At 36.9% G+C, this 17,452-nt stretch overlaps 1 protein-coding gene across 2 annotated transcripts in view; it reads right to left on the bottom strand.

Moving 5' to 3' along the window:
• The window catches only part of CHID1 (chitinase domain containing 1), a 99,737-nt gene that overhangs the window by 62,701 nt on the left and 19,584 nt on the right, over positions 1–17,452 (bottom strand). For both annotated transcript variants that reach the window (XM_027727766.2, XM_027727764.2), the window contains exons 9-10: positions 1,924–2,025; positions 528–683 (exon numbers count right to left, since the gene is read on the bottom strand). In XM_027727766.2, coding sequence (XP_027583567.1) covers positions 528–683; positions 1,924–2,025 — 258 coding nt within the window. The remainder of the gene's footprint in view (positions 1–527; positions 684–1,923; positions 2,026–17,452) is intronic.

The following is a 17,452-nucleotide window of genomic DNA, read 5'->3' as shown; positions in this document are numbered from 1 at the left end:
TTGGAATATTTCCGTTTATCTTGTTATAGATTTTTTTCTCCAGGTGCGCTTCTTGCAGCTTTTTCTACTGAAAAGAAACTTGATGGCACATTGCTGTCTGAAATCAGTATCAAATTTCAAAGTAAAAGGTAACAACTTCGGGAACTGAGAGAAAAAATCCTTAGGACAACTGCATGAATCCCCAAAATGATAGAAAGCATAAGAAAATACTGCAGAACATTTTAACACAAAGATGGCAACCTGCATGTACAAACATGGATAGAGGAAAGAGGGAAAACTACACGAATCATTTTTCCACAGGAGTTCTGACAGGATAACTGTGCGATCTATCTGCATTTCTGTACAGTGAAGAGAAGTTACAGGTCTTACTTTAACCAGTGAGCTACTATTTCAGGTGCAGATTTGTCACTTTTGCCATTTCTATGTTGCTAACAAAGCCATATTTCTAAACAAGAATACTTGTGAATTTCTAAGTTTGGTGAGAAAATACATTATACATAAGTACTTACTATCCAGAGAAGTCATACCTGCTACCAAGGATTGGCTCCCCAGAGGGTCCCAATGCAGAATAGTCCATGCCATAGAAATTCAGCCCTAGAAGTATTTTATTCCTCCATTTTGAATCCGGATCCAGTACTTGAACACAGGCTCGTACCCAGGGAAGGGGGGAATTTGGACCAGGTCTGTCAAGTTAGCAAAAATCAAACAGGTTGCCAGAAGAAGCACATGTTCACTCTCAGCCTTCTCTTTTGACTTGTGCAATTGTAAAAAAAGCAAATTATGGTACACAAAAATCAGTGAAGATGAGCCTACAATCCTATGAAGGTTAAATGTACATTCTTCAGTGGCTTGAAGTGCTGAGGCACAAAACATGCTTGCCCCACTCTTGACTTTGTCATTCAATTCCAAGGTTCAAGGGCATAAAACTCCTTACAGTGGGTAAGAAGAGGTTTCCCCCCAGCACATTTTCTCTGTCACAGGGCCTTGCACAATGCCTACACTATAATTCAAAACTCTGTATGACTTCAGTTGTTTTCCAATACCATCCTCATCCTCAATGTTTTTACTGCCAACTGGCAAAACATACTGGGACAAAATCCACTATTTACTTACAGAAAGAACCATATAATTATGACTGGTAAGCAAGACAGGTTTCAATGATAGTTTAACATTTACTTATGGAAAAAACCCTAAAAAGGCAATAACTTAACAAAAAGCTACATTAAGAAAAAGAGTATAGCCTTAATACACAGAGTAATTGAATTGTTATATATATAACAGAATATTGCACTCATTTAATTTCTGTCTCTTTGAAGAGGAGACCAGGTTTTCCCTCAAACACTCGCTAACATGATAAAAGGCACTCACTAACATGATAAAAGGAGTATAGTCTTACAAATATCAACATCTACTCCCTACTAATTATCTGCCTCAAAGCCTTCATAATATCTGTGCCATTAAAACCCAATATGCCAATACAGCAGAGGAATGTTGCTGGAAATCATGTTCATGTCTAAAGGCAGATGAACTATCAATTGTGCTTTAAAGCTAATTTGTTCAACGATGATATGTTGTAGATTATTTGTGTACCTATCTTGCAGAACTGTGCTAAATAACTCAAAACAAAAGAACCTGGCTTGGAAAAGAGTAAGTGTCAGGTTATCCTTTTAAAAAGATAAGTTTTTAGCTCGAGTACAAAGTCTCCATAATATCCAAACCCCAAAAATACATTGCTGTTAAAAATGTACTGAGTTATGGGCTTGTTCACAAGTCACCTACCCCAAATACTAATCTAGAACTTCAGTATGTGGTACAGTCAAAACACACTGTCCACTCTACTAGAAAAAATTAACTCATACTGTAGATTTAATAATGACTTAACAGTTCCTTCAACAATCTTTCAAATGTTAGATGGAGCCTTACCGATGTGGTGCTGAATAGTCATATGTCATGAGACTGAAGCTGTCTACTGCTGAGGCCAACTCATCGAATTCCTTCTTTGTGAACATTCCCGGCTGGTTAGTCCTTCCAAAACAAAGCAAAACAGAAACAAGAGGAAGAGATAAATTACTACAATAACCTGGCTTACTCTCTCCTTTGGGTTCCATACAATTTGATCACATAAGAAAAATCTTTCATTCTGAGGTGGCAAAACGAAAAAAAGATATTTCAGTGCCATTCTTATAATAAATGTCTAAGAAAAAAAATAAATTTAATGCTAGGTAGGTTGCCAGTGGGAATAATCATACTGCCACAGCATACTTACCAAATAAGCATTTCTAGCATGGCTACAACACTGATTATAAAGGCTATGGACTAATCAAATTGCCCTAGGTAGCAATCAATTGAACTCTAAAAGTTTTTACAAAACCTTTAATTGCTTGGCCTGTCAAACTGGTTTTGACACTTACAAAACTAAGTTCTCTGAGGCATACTTAAATAAATGGATGGGTTCAGCTTTTGAGAGAAAAACATAAAGCAAAGATAAATTTTTTATTAATCTCAAAAAGAACAATAATTTCTGTTTATGCTGTACTTAAGAAAGACTATACAAACCTGTTTTCTTTAAACAAAAACAGATCCATTTCTTTCTTTGCAGAGGGGAAAGGGAGGGGAGGAAGAAATCCATTCTATGACCTTCTCTAGACAAAAGTCTAGTAATGCCTTCAGCATATTTTCGTATGAAATATGGAAGTATTAAATACTTCCACCTTTCTTTTTGCCTACCCTTGATTTACAAAATATAGCACTGGATTATTATCTACCTTAGCTTCATGGGTGAGAGAGCGTATATTTTGTCAGGTTTGGACTCATACTGGCTTCCTTCAACCATTCAAGCTGGAAACAATTAATTCACACAAGTTGCCTGAAAACACTGAATCTGTTTCAAAGAGAATTTGTGACTTCAAACTAGTAGCACAAATAGCACAGCAGAGAACATAAGCCAGCCTTAATCACATTGCAAAGATGGGACTGAACTAAAAAGGAAAAGCTGCTGCCAGGAGAACCATGTCCTCAGCCAGAGGGCTCTGAAGCATGTTAATATGAAACAAACAGGTAGAGAAGTAGCATATTGTCCTAAATAATCCAGGAGAGCAGAGTTTATAGTGGGACACTATAAAAGAAAAGAAAAAGTGAAAAAAAGGTTGTTTAACAGGTACAAAGTCTGTAATGCATTTCTGCTATTCAAGAGGCAGACTTACAGGATTGCACAAGATTCCTCTAGAGAGTAGAGCAGAGAGACTGAAGAATCCAGACCTTCCCAATAATATCAGAAACCTACGCTTGCTCTAGAAATTAGTAGGCAATCCCTGTCTAGACAAGGTACACTTTTAAACCACACATATTCCATCTTAAATGTAAAAACTAAAGAGATGCTCAGTGACAGATGCAAGTAATAAACAGAAAAATCACATATTTTGACCCTCATCCCTTTTGGATCAGTTTGCAAATTCTACATCCAACAATATGTGCTGAGTGGATCACCAGAGCATAACAGTGTTCATTTATCAGTTTACAAGGACACTTTTTGTTCCATTGCACTGGAAAAGAGGTGAACAGAATACAGGTTACAAAGAGGGGCAGATTAAATCGCATAACATGCCTGTTGTGTTACAAGAGAGCAAAGCATGAATGATATGTGCAAGACAGGTCAATGAACCCAACCAAACATACCCTGGATTATGTAGCTGTAATCTGTATGAAGCATAGTGGTGTTGTGGAAGTCTCAAATTGTCAGAAACAGTGATACACTGGTCCTGTGAAGGAGCAATCCCATTCCTTTCCTTCCAGGGTTTTAACAAATTAAAACAAATCCTCACTTCTGGAACCTATTGGGTTTTTGTATAGTTATCTGCTTGTCATTTAATGTAATTGCAAACTACAGTTGTTCTACAAGAATTAGAAAAAAAAAATCAAACAAATCTTTGAAACAATGTCATGGCAACTTGGATGTCTGTAGGCAAAGCAATTCCCCAGTGCAAACTCCAGCAAAACACATTTTCATTAAATTGATTGTGATTACTCATGAGGGGAAAAGCATAAAAAGTAATTATAATGTGTATTAGGTATTAGGGCAAGTTGGATTGCTTTATAGATTAAGCTAGGTACTACTTAATTGAAATTTGCATGTGCAACTTAAGAAGAAACACACAGGTTAAAATGGATATTCTCACCATTTTCTCCAAAGCAATCTTGTAACTCAACTACTTCCATGACATAGGAAAGCCATCTAAGTGGCAAGGGCATAAATTTCCAACTTGGAACAAACCCAGCAGCAATGAATACGCTTTGTCCATTCACGTATAGTGTTAAAATACCACCACTCTTCATAAAAAAGTAAGCACCACTCACCATTTCAATGGCAAGTACCACCAGTCAACTCTGCTATAGTCAAGCACTTTGGGAAACTGTCCACTGGAGCAAAAACCAGACTATTTGATTCGTGCCTTTAGAATTGTTCTGAGTCAAGAAAACTGGCACTCAAAGATAAAACCTAAATATTTTTCAACAGCTATTATGCTTAAAATTTGAAGCTTTCCAATCATTCTGATATTAAATTGTAAACTTAGCTCAAGAGCAGGTATGTTCTACTGACTACTTTGTTGAGAAACCCAGCACAAAGAAATTCAAGAGAGTTGGCACAGAATATGTGAAGTCCATGAAAATAATATTTCCCATATCTAAGTCAAAAGCCTGTCATTCTTTTAAACCCTGAATACCATTTCCAAAATATTCAGTGAAGAGGCAGAAATTTCATCATTGTCATTTATTAGCTCTGTACAATATACACAGAATCATCAAATATGCTCAGTTGGAAGGGACCCACAAGGATCATTGAGTCCAACTCCAGGCCCTGCATAGGACACCCCAAGAGTCACACCACGTGCCTGAGAGTATTGTTGAAACACGTCTTGAACTCTGTCAGGCTTGGTCCTGTGACCTCTGAATATTTCCAGTCTTCTAAACTGAGACAGACTCTGCTCTCACTTGGGATTGTTTTTTAGCATGGCATGTTTCATTTTAAAACTTTCTCAAGAAGATTTAAGAGACACTGTGGAAGGAGAGGAAAAAATAACAACTGAGTTTGCTCTGTAAATCTGTTCTTAAAACTCCCATCGGTCTTGAGCATCCCAGGGCTCCTTTCAGCCCCTCTGCAAAACCAGATCCGAATCCTTCCCCCAAGATCCTGAAATTCCTCCAGAGCTGGGAGAAGGATGATGATGGAGGAGGGATGCCCCAGGTGGCAGAGTCCACAGCCCCAGAGCTCCAGGCCCCGGAGGTGTCCTGGTGCCGGGACACGATCCCCGGGCAGCGCCGTTCCACAGAGCGCGGGATTGGGGAGGCCACACGAGTGATGGGACCGGAGGCACTCGGGGGATCGAGGCCCCTGACCCGGACGTAGTGCAGGGCACCGTGGGGTTTTTTTCAGTAACTTGTATTCAACAAAATACATGAACGTGTATCTGTAATCAACAGAAAAACTGAACTATATAAACTGAATCTATAACCAAACCTGCTCCTCAGTGTGTCCCCCAGAAGAAACACACAATAGGGATAAGAAAAGGATAAGACCAATTTTCTGGAATTGCTGAAAACCCTCACCTTACACTATAAACCAGAACCATTTTTTTTTTCTTTTTAGTTCTGAGATGCTTGGTTTTCTTTTGCTATTAAATAGGCCTTAAACTTGCTCAGGCAACTTCTCATAGTTACAGGTTTGGTTTGTGCTATTACTGAAAAAGCACTGGAGTTTTTAGCTCCGTTCAAGGCAGTTTCAATGTGGCAGTGCAGTATTATGTCTGAACCTATACAATCAGGCATTATATTGTATTATTATGTCTTCCTTACCCATTATGCGCTCAATGTTTCCAGGAAAGAGAGCTTCTCTAGCAATGATAAATACTCTGGTGAAAAGAAAATGCAAAGCTAGGAAGTGTTAAGACTCGAGTCATCACTCAACCTACTTTTCTTTCTGATGGACAATTCATGATCCAAAAATTCATCATACACTTCATAGTCTACTTTCAGTACAGAGTTCTAAGTCTGTGATAAAGAAATTTCCTTACACAACATTCATAGAAACCATCTTCCTATAAGAAACCTCAGGAATGTAATGTGATCTTTACAACTTCTTCTCCTCAGTAAGACAGCAATGGTAACCCGGCAGAACTCACAGAACAACTATTCCCCTGAGAGCATAAATCTTATTTGCAAATATTCTTGAGAATTTGTCAGCATTTTCCAATGGCACGCTGTATATGTATATGTATATAAAAAAACTCTATTACTGGGACAACAACACAGACTTAGAAGACGAAATCACCTATTTTCATTGGTATTTCTTAGCTTAGAATTCCAAAATCTCTTTTGACCATTCTATCTTTTCATGTCTAAAATAACTGCAGGGGAGTTTGCTTCATAGCCTAGAATCTTCCAAATTCTGTACAGTCATATGTATCAAAATTCCTATTAATGCTTGACTGATAAGTATTTCTTTAAGGTTTTGACTTTTCTGTGTTTCATATTGAAAGACTGGAAAAATACTTCAACAACACAAGACACTTTCATTTACTTTCAAATGAATCTACATTCTCAGCTACTTCTTGTCTCACTACAATTACTCTCCAAATGAAGTAAAAAAGGTGGTGTAACTGACTGCTATTCCCTGCAAGTTTGAACTGCATTCTTGTTGGGTTACCTCACCTTCTCCCTCCCTTATAAAAAAGAAGTTTCCTGTATCCTCACATCTTTGAATAGCCTTCATAATGGAAAACTGATTGATTTTCTGTTTCTGCTATGATTCTATTTCAGAAGTCAGCCTCTCAGTAATGACTTAATTTTCTTGTCATGTATAATTTTCTGTAAAGCAACTGTTTGCAAATCTTCTCCCATCTTTCTTCACCATCAGATATTATTGGTTTTCACAGCTCATTGCAGATAGAAGCATCATAGTATAATGCTAATCTATTTTATGAACAGAGCACTGAATTCAGTAAATGCACAATCACTGAATAAAAATTCACTGTTTCTTTCTGCATGAAGTCTGTTCTACAGCAAACAGGAGAGAGAGCTAAAATGTCTACCCTGTTCATCATACAGTTATAGGCATTGATAATGAAGTAATCAAATGCATAAACAAGCTAAATCTGAAACTATTTTCATCTCAGAAAAAAATCCTCTACAGTTTTGTAATTACCCTTTCTCATTTTAGGTTTTTCAAAACTCCTAAGATGACAGCTCACTGAAGGAATTCTCCACTGTCAATACTTAAAAAACAGTTCCATATGAATCCTGGTTTCCATGGATGTTTTGCAACTAGATTTTCTGATATCTTATAGACGTCTCATCTACAATGTCCTCTTACAGCTGGGTCTTGGGAAAAAAAAAAATATATGTTATCTTCATCTATCCAGCTGTCTATTTTCTTTAAGTGACAAGGATCTGATGATTAATACTCTATGCTTATGTCAATTAAATCTGACACTGGTCAAATGCCAAAAAAGCTTTAGTAGAGAGATGAAAAACATGAGAGAGAAAGCTTACAGACACCTTGTTACCTCAGAAATCAGGCTAAAAATGGAATTAAGATCTTTCTACAATAACATTGTATGAAGTAGGCAAGTCAACCACAGGATCTTGACATAATACTGCTGTTCAAAGCCATGAACAATAATTACAGATCTAATCCCTGCTGTCAAAAAAAGAACGTGACCATACTAAATGTTTAACTAAAAGAGAGAGACTCTCAGACAGATGAAAACAAATTTACTACACAGTAGAGGATGAATTCCATGCAGTTGATTGGAGATTTTAAAAAACAAAGCATGTTCTCCATCTCTGACCTCTCTCCCTCAGCAAACACATCCTTGCAGACAACAGATCAAGGCCTTTGCAGAGATGAATGTTCAGAAAGTACACATGCTTACTATTCAAATATCTTTACCAGCATTTGTAATACAGAATTCTTTTTCTCTGTTTCCATTCTAAGGACAAAATGATGCAAGAGATGAAGGATGATCTAAACACAGTAGCTGATCTTGTGCTCTAAAAACCCACATCAATACGATAAATCAGCGACTGTGCATTCTAGTACCAAAAATGTTAGTCCATTGAACCACAATCTTGAGGTCAGTCCATTTCAGGAGAAACAAATAACAAAAATTCCAAGTTAGTATAAATTTCTTTCCCCCCACACTTTTTTTTTAAACAATCTCTGCATGATTATCTTATTCCTCTTAAAAGAGAAATAAAAATAAAACTGAAAGGTAATTTCATAAAACCAGTGCAATCACCTCTGCTCACATACACTCTTCCAGTCTGGTTCTACTCATAGAACGCTCTCCCAGTTCTACACACTAAAGCATTGGAACAGATGAAGGCAGAGACAAAAGCAGGAGGTTCCTTTCTCTCTCAGTGAAACCCCATCTTCTTAATATCTCCAAATCCCATTTTGCTTATGCAATATGAAAGGCTACTTTATTGTTAATAAATCAGAGAAACATCATCCCAAGACATAAAAATTATAAAAGAATGAGCAAATGAAAAAGGAGAATTTTAATGGAAACATGATAATTTAGTTGTTCATTTGTAAGGAGCTGGAACAGCTTGAATATCCCAAGATATTAGCAAGCCTGGGCTAGACATCAGGGAGAACCTTCTAATGTAGGTGTAGGTAGTCTGGGAGCACTGTACTAAAATTCATTCACTTGTAGGTTTTAAGAGCTTGTTAGACAAACTTCTATGAAAAGTCATGTAGTTAGGATTTGCCTTATTATAATTTTTTTTTATTTGCACCTTCCAATACTATTCTCTACTACTCTGAATAGTAGCTTCAATTCAGAAGTAAAAACCTGCAACCCTGCTTGTGCAGTGTCTTTGGCTGCCACACTGGTTTCATTATAGGAATGGTGACATTCAGATGTCTTCAGAGCATAAGGCCTATCTGTCAGTTGTCCACAAAAAAGACCATAATTTAAAATAAACAAACATCTCCACCGAAACCCCCAAACCACATTACTGACTGTGTTCAAGTCTTCTTAATGGCAAAAATCTCTTTACCACGTTCTCAGACAAGATTAGGATAGGTATTTGAAAAACAACAAAACCTAGCCAGCTTCACAAGCAAGAAAATTGTAATCAAGTGCTACAGATTCACAATACAGGAGCACTGGGAGTGGTTACTTCATACACTACGAGTGCTTCATATCACCAGGGGACTGTAAATTATAACAGATTAACAAGTAAAAACTTGCTATATTTTTATCAGGAAACAAAATGGTATTTATGTACCTAATGAATTTTTCACAGAACATTAAGGGCTGGCACTCTTCTTTAATATACACATCCCACCCCAGCTGTTGCCTTTGCAGTCCTTGCTCTCCAAATAGAGAGAAGCATGGGATATGCTCTTGTCATGGAGTAGCCTACACAGTTTTCATGGAGCCAAACTAATTACCTGTGGCCCATCTGGTTTAAACCAGTAACAGAAGTCAAGAAGGAGAAACATGCCAACAATTATATGTCCTGAAAAAAAGGCATGAAGCCTCAGCAGACAGCTAGGGAAAAATGAGCCTGAAAACTGCTGCCCTCAGAGCTGAGGCATGCTGGCAGACCAGTCTGCACCACTTACACTGTATTTTTCAAGTAACTTAAGGATTTGTATCTGAAACTCTTAATTCAACATAAGAATTACAACTGTTTGACCTAAACAGGCAATTTGAATATCAAAGAAGAAAAAAATTTCTTTTGATACTTGTCGCTGTATTTACTGGTACTATTTTTGGGAAGGTCAGTTGTTCTCCTTTAGTGCTGTTTCTGTTATGTTGTTTCACCCTGTTCATCAGAGTCATTTAAGCAAGGCTAGGCATAAATGAACATCCACTGTGTCACCATTTGCTTATCCTAATTTCCAAACTATTCTACTGCCTTTTGTGCCAGGGCTTAATGCCCAGGCAAGCCATGCTCCAACAGCAGAACATCATGCAAAACAAGCTTGTACTCTGGAGCATATGAGCCTAATTTAAAAACTCTAACACACCAAATGTAGCCTTAATTCCTCCTTGCAAAGATTAAAGTGCTCATCATTTTTCTTCTCCTCTTTTTTTTATTTGGAAAGTTTTCCAACTTTACACTGAAACTTATGCAGTAATTGCTCTATACCAGCTAGCTCAGGATTGGCAGAGCTTCAAATGATGGGCCATGGGGAAGAATACATTCCACTCTTTCTTCTCTTTGCCCATTATTAGTTGACCTACAGGTTATTTTAATGGTTCTCCCTAGTGGGAATTCAAAACCAGATGTGTACACTTGCTTCAGCAAGTGTCAGTACAGTGGCATTAATTTTAGATAGTAAGGCATAGTCTTTAAAAAAGCCAGTTCTAAGAATAGATTTGTTCCTCTCGAGTCTTTTGTGAATCTATACAAAATGCATGGAACCTTTCATGGCTGCAGTCAGAGCCATGCTGTACTGAGCTGGCAGCCCAACAAACAGTAGCAAAACCAGGGAAGTAATCAGCATGGGAAACAGCTGTAGTTTGGAGTGGTTAACAAGCATCCAGATTTACTGTAGCTAATAGAATTGAGTTTAAAAAAGAGAGGTGACTGACAGACCTATATCTTAAGCCTTTATACAGGGAAAAACATAAGCCCAACAGCATGACTCTGAGTATGATTCAATAGTATTACTATAATTTGAAGACATTATTGAACTTTCTCCAGTAACTGTTACTCAGAAGTAGTTAGTAGTCATTTCCTATTCAGCTTTCTGTTCCCCTCAATATAAACTCATATCTCAAGTTGTATCTTGTGATCCAAGTCACACATATTTTACGGGTTCTCTAGTATGCAATAAAAACCCAATTTTGCCTAGACAGCCCACTTAAGAGTCATTTCTGTGCCTTCTTGGGTGCTGAATTTTATGAACGGAGCCTAACTTCAAAATTTCTTGATATATAATTGTACTCTCCATATTCCTGACAGTCCTTTTTTTTAGGATACTTACAGGAAGATTGACAACTACGGAAAAAAATGGAGGACAATGTGCTATTATCAACCAGGCACAACAAATAGGAAACTGTGCATAGTTAGCTTTCAGATTTTCCTTTCCAAGTCCCATTTTCTTTATATTGCTTGTCCAAAGGCATTGTCTTCCAGCATCAAATTTCTTTATTGGCAACAGTAAGCATGGGAGAGTATACTTGGTGTATAATTGCTAACTCTACAATGAACACACACTGATTATTTTTAGAATTGCTTGCTTTTCTGTGACCTCATTTGTCAAACTGGAAAGAAAAGTAAGAAATTTAAATCATGCATAAAGTTCAGAAAAGTGCAGCAACAGCATTATTAATTCCAACAAAATAAGACTATTATGACCAGGTTTCTCACAAGTATCTTAACCTTTCATAACTTTAAGTGTGGGTATTGGTAAAGCAGAATCGTACTTAATAAACAGTAGTCTACAAAGTTGGTTTTCTAGTATACTGTTATTTGACATAATCTGATAATTGAAAACTCCATCTGAAACAAGCAATACATTTCCTGCTAGTTTGATCCCTGGCATTATTCACTTACCAAAATTTCAAGGCTTTAAATTCTGGCCCTGAGAATAATGTTAAAAGTAAGTGACAGTTCCCATTTCACTCCAAATCAGAGACATGTTAGAAGCTGCTTATAATTTAATTGAATTTGTTTACCATACATTATCATAAAAATTGCCCTGCTGTTTACTTGCAGATTTTGCATCTGATTTACTACTTGCTAGAAATACTTCTAAGGTAAAGAGTGTGTGTATATATACTGGAACAGTAAACCAACAACCATATCATTCTCTGTACACAAAGTTATGGCAAGACAATTGAATCCGCAGCAACTTCTAAAGATGACAGACTCCTGGTATAAAGCAGATTACCTTAATAATTATGAGTATCTGTTAATAATCAGTTTCTAAGAGACCAAAACACCTGTTTCCTTTATCAATACGCAAAACACTGGTCAATTGTGGAATCCATTAAGCTGAACAACTGTGAGATCAACAAGCAATTTTTCATTCAAATTTTTCAGTCAAATATATATGTATATTTATAGGAAAAGAAGAAAAGAGCATGTCAGTACAAAGCAAAAGGAGGGACAAGATGTCTGCCCTGCTGCCAATCTTTCCCAAGAGGCAGAGTAGCAAAACTAAACTGGTATCCACTGCTACTGCAGTAACGAAGACTGCATAGATTCAAGTAATTTTCTTTGCACAGCAACTCCAGGAAGAATAAGCTGAAGCTACTTAAGACAGTCCTTTACATCCACAACGTTTTTGCAGAAAGAATAAACTAAGTAGCTAAAATGTTAACTTCGAAGAAGTGCTAGTTTAGTGGTAGAAAATACTGACCTATACATACCTAGAGAGAAGCTTTAAGTAACAGGAAGAGAGGCTGTGGATTCTTCTTTCCTTACATATGCAAATATGAAATACAAATTTAGGGATGCTTACTGTATTTTGATAAGGCAAGAGCATACATTATGTTCAAATATTTAAAGAGAAAAAAGTAGTCTAGTTTCCTGCAGCTTTAAAGTGAAAGCAGCTGCACCACTGCTGTGCATTTCAAGAAGTCAATAAAGACAGACAAATTGTTCTAGAAGCTGTGAGGTTAAGTGCACCTTTTATCAGGGAGAAACATGTTTAGTTTTAATTTAAATACCACTTTGATATATACTATCAGAAACTGGCCAGGAGATAACAAATTATTCTAGCTAGCCTGTATGCAATGTACCAACAGTAGTATTTTTTGAGAATGTCGTGAGGACAGCAATAGCTACAGTGGTTTGTTTACAATGTCCTTCACTCTTGCTAATAATCCCAAACACTGTATCCCATAAGGTTAAATGAAATCCTACTGCTCAATGACCTCTGCTTTGTACTGGTGTGGATGTTATTAAAACATCGCTAAGAACAGCAGCTATTTTGCATATAATTACTTAAATCAAGGAGTAAGGTCTGATATACATCTAGTCATTATCATGCTAGACTTGATAAAATTACTTAAGTATAAAGCTACTTTGTGTTACCTGGGGCTTCTTAAACAATTGAAACAATCTCTTCCTAAAACTGTCTTCCATGCATTTTAATTATGCTTGATACCTACAAAGCTCCAAAGTTTTAGAGATTTTCAGCAGATTTTTGATATTTTTCTCAGAAATACAGCAATCACTATTTTAACAGACTTTTCAACTGTAATTCTAAAACTCTTAATAGTGACAAAGTAGCCCGTGCTTTCTGTAGCTTTATCATTTACTCAAAGTATGACAAAACAAGCTCTTAATATCTCAAAAGTGATCTTCCCTAAAAGAGACCCCAAAAATTCTCAGTAGCATGTCACATAAGTTGAGATATTTCATAGAATTATGTAGGTTGGAAAAGACCCTTAAAATCATCCAGCCCAACTGTTAACCTAACCAGGCAGGAACTTGCTGCCATTGCTCCCTATCCCTTTAGTCACCATGTTCAGTCAGGTGACAGATGACAGGGAATCTTCTGTGTTATGTGCCCTGTTTGCCTAACAGGCCTCTCCCAGGGAAGGTATCGTCTGATTCCCACAATCTGTTTCTCTCTTGAACACCTTCTCTCCGAGTTCCTTGAGGTTTTTCCAGTTCAGGAAAGCTCCCTGGGCACCACACTAGAGTACTCCACCACAGATTACATTGACATTGCAGCCTCTCAACTCAGCAACTGAGTTTACTTATTTACTTCAGATTTTAGTTTCTCTCATTTACAGATTCCATACAACACCAAGAGATAAAGAATCCTCTGTTGTTCAAGAAGCGGCTACTGTCTTGTAACCTGAAGACAGGTGTTTTAAAAGGATATCCATCACACAGGACAAACTGCCTGGTGAATATCCTAACCATCAAAATGTAAGTTTTGCACAGTATTATATTATGAAGTGGTACAACCAATGTCATTTTTATTGTTACTTGGTGCAAAGGATTATACTTCAGGGAACAATAAAAGCCAAAGGAAAGTGACTACTAACAACCTGTCTGTAAATATAGAGTTATTTAACACTGTGTTTAGCAAAAGTAACAGCTTTTAATGACAGTGTACACCAAGGTGAGCCTTAACATATTGATATCATATGTCCAAAGACTGTAATAAACTACAAATGGCCAGAAAGGCCATGGTTATGCATCCACGGATACATTGAAAATCCCTGTGAAAACAACATCCTACCAACAGCTCTTGAGAGCATTTTGTCTGCCTTTGCTCCTTCTCAGAGCAACAAGAAACAGGAGTATTACTGATGCTCTTTCTGGTGATAGTTTATATAAATAATCGTAATTTCCTTCACTCGTTGTTTTATTCACAGTAAGTGGGAACCACAACGGATAAAATGGTTACTGAACCTGGACAAAATATGCAATAATCTAGTCAGATGAAATTCAACTTACTTGCAGACAGAAAAGAGTTACTATACAAATTCAAAGTCTCACTTTTTGCCTTTGAAAATGCATGCCTAATATAATAAAGAATGTAAACAAAGAGAAAGAAAATAACCAACTCAATCCCTGTGATTTAAGAGAACAGGTGGAACCAAACTTCAAGGCCCATTTGACATATTTATTTTTTTTCCCCCAACATATACATGCATATGCATATTTAGGCATAAAGACAGTTCACTCAAGCACAGCTATCCTATTTGGAAAGAGGCTTGTGAAATCAGTATAAAAACATCCACACAGCTTTCACCAGTATAATTTCTGCAGCTCAATAAATCACTGAAGTGCATAAATTTAAGGCAGGAATTTAATCAAGCCCAGGATTAGTAGGACAAATGGAGTTACTCAACATCACCAATGGGCAGAAAATGCCTGGCTACCCATTGCCCTTTTAGAAATGATACTCATAGTTTATACATGCATCAATACCCATGCATGCTAAAAGCAGTAAAATTCTAACATTTTGAGACAATCTGTTGAAAGACAGGCTGGAAGTCTTCAGCAACCCATCTGCTCTAGCAACCACTTAACACACCACTGCAATCCTAGCACCTCTCTTCAGACATTCACAACTCCAAGTCTCCAATCCCAAGGAAGAGTTACAGTATAACACACACACACACACTTTGCAGAGCATAGCTTTGGCTCCTGCTGTTCCTCTCTCTTGTAGATCACTTATGTTTGCAGGAAAATCATGCAATTCCTGGACATCAGGTGGATGGAAATACTATCTCAATCTCTGTTTGCCACCATGGGAGCTCTACATGCATTCTCTGTGACAGTAAAACTTGCTGGAGAGATTCCTGCCTCCTAATCACCCTCCACACACACTCCCAACTCTTGATTATGCCAGCACAACTGCCTCTGGTTAATGCTGTGAAAAGCTCTAAAATGTCTGCATTTTAAAAAAAAAAAAAAAATGGGAATGAAGTTTTCTTTTAGCCCAGGACATTTCACAAGCAAACCAAAAATCAAAGGTGTCACCCGAAGCTTTAGTTACCAAAGCAAGCTCCAGCTGGAGGATCAGTCTTCACTTGGATTTTGTTTGAACAAGTTGATTTTGAGAAGTTAAACAGAGGACCCAACATGTTTCCTTCCTGCATCACACACACAGTCTCACGTGCAATGCTGCATTTTCCAGACTGCTTTTCCCTAAGCAAACTAGTATTTTTAGCTCTTAAAAGTGTCTCCTTTCAGATAGCATTTGCTGACAGACTGCTTTGATCTTAATGCATATCAAAGGAGCCTAAATTACAAATTCCTAAATAAACTGCTTACATTTGACTATGCTCTCTCTTTAAATTTTAATCAGGGTAGAACACAAAAGGAACAATGTTTCAGCCCCTAGCATCTCAGTTGGTTAGGGTATTCCACATACAGCTCATGTCTCCTTTATCAGTCTATTGCCAGCTGCTGAACTCTAATATATTATTTGATTCTTGATGGTACTTATTTCCATATCTTTTGCTGTATTTTTGATTAACAGTCTACAGTGATTCCAACAAATAAAGAATATAAAATGCATTAAAACACACTTTCAACCACGTGTGTTAAAACCCAAAGTGAATTTCAAGATATTCAATACACAATAGGAAGCACTTTTCAGTTCAAGCCCTGTATCCTATAAATCAAAAATCTTCAAGTACAGATGCTATTTAAAAAGTCAAGTAAGGTAGAAAGAAAATGTCAAGATTCTGATATTTGACATCATTAAACCCAACGTACTTTAAGCTTTAAAGTATGCATGGACATCGTGAATGTTTTAGGATGTTTCTGTAACTTCTGAATATATTTTCGACAACCTATTTACTCAAGAAGTTACAGTGTTTTTTGTAGTTAATGCAATAAAAACACACACATGGAAGACACAGACAGGTGGCTTATGTAAGATTATTGATTGAAAAAGAATGTCACTAATGTATTCTCCAGGGCAATAAAAGTTTACGGATAAATCCTACAAACTTTAGGAATACATAAAGAAACAATATAATTGGTTTAGAGGAATAAGACTTTCCTTCATATAAACTACAGCTGTTATTTCCCACAGCTGAAAACCGGAAACACTTCAATACTCCTCTACAAACAGGCCATTTAGGGACAGGCATATAAAACTCATTTCAGGTTAAAACTTGCACTTTAGATAGACAGCTATTCCAAGCTGTAATAGGGTATCCCTAAAGCCCAGTTCAGAAATGTTTCAGAACTGTGACCTCACTATTGTGTTGATATGCAGGACAGCAGGAGGCAGCAATGACAACAGAAGATCCAAATCTCAGTGTGGTGTTCAACAGAGAAATAGTCCTGAAAGATACAGTTACCATAACAATGCAAATTCTGGTCCAGGCAAAACTTGTTTAAGAATCCAGAGGTCCTATAGTGACTTCAACTCTTGTTTAGGGATTTAGAAAAAATAGACCGTAGAGGGACTTATATAAACAAAACAGATTCAGGTTCCTCCAGCTAAAAGACTGAACCTGGTAATGTCAATAGGCATCATGATGAACAGGAATATCGAGGTTTTCACTATTCTCCATTTTCTCCCTAACACCATAAGAACAAATGCTCTTCAAATGTGAACACTGTTTACAGCAATTACTTAAATTCCACCAGAGCATTAGCATTTTAAAAAGCATCTCTGTGATGCAGTGACTGATAAAGCACTTTAGAAAAATGTTTTAAAGTGTTCTCCTTTGCTTTATCTGTAACAGACTACAATTAATGCAACAGAAAATTACTTTAAAAAGTAACTATCAATTGAGATTAAATGTAGATCAGAGGGCAGCATGAAAGATTGGAATAAATGACAGACAGGAGAGAAGACATAGTAGTTTCTCATTATTTTTTACTTAACCAAATCACAAGAAACCCAAAGTATTTGTTAGCACCACTGAAAATCCATGCGACACAGAGGCATACCAGCCCACAGTTTTCCAGAGAAAACTGCAAGAAATGAGAGGATTAATGA

This window comes from Pipra filicauda, unplaced genomic scaffold (genome assembly GCF_003945595.2).
Source record: "Pipra filicauda isolate LSUMZ 115617 unplaced genomic scaffold, ASM394559v2 scaffold217_size2002032_pilon, whole genome shotgun sequence".
NCBI classification, from domain to species: domain Eukaryota; kingdom Metazoa; phylum Chordata; class Aves; order Passeriformes; family Pipridae; genus Pipra; species Pipra filicauda.
Note: the sequence above shows the minus strand (reverse complement) of the source record. Positions and strands in the feature narration are given on the sequence as shown.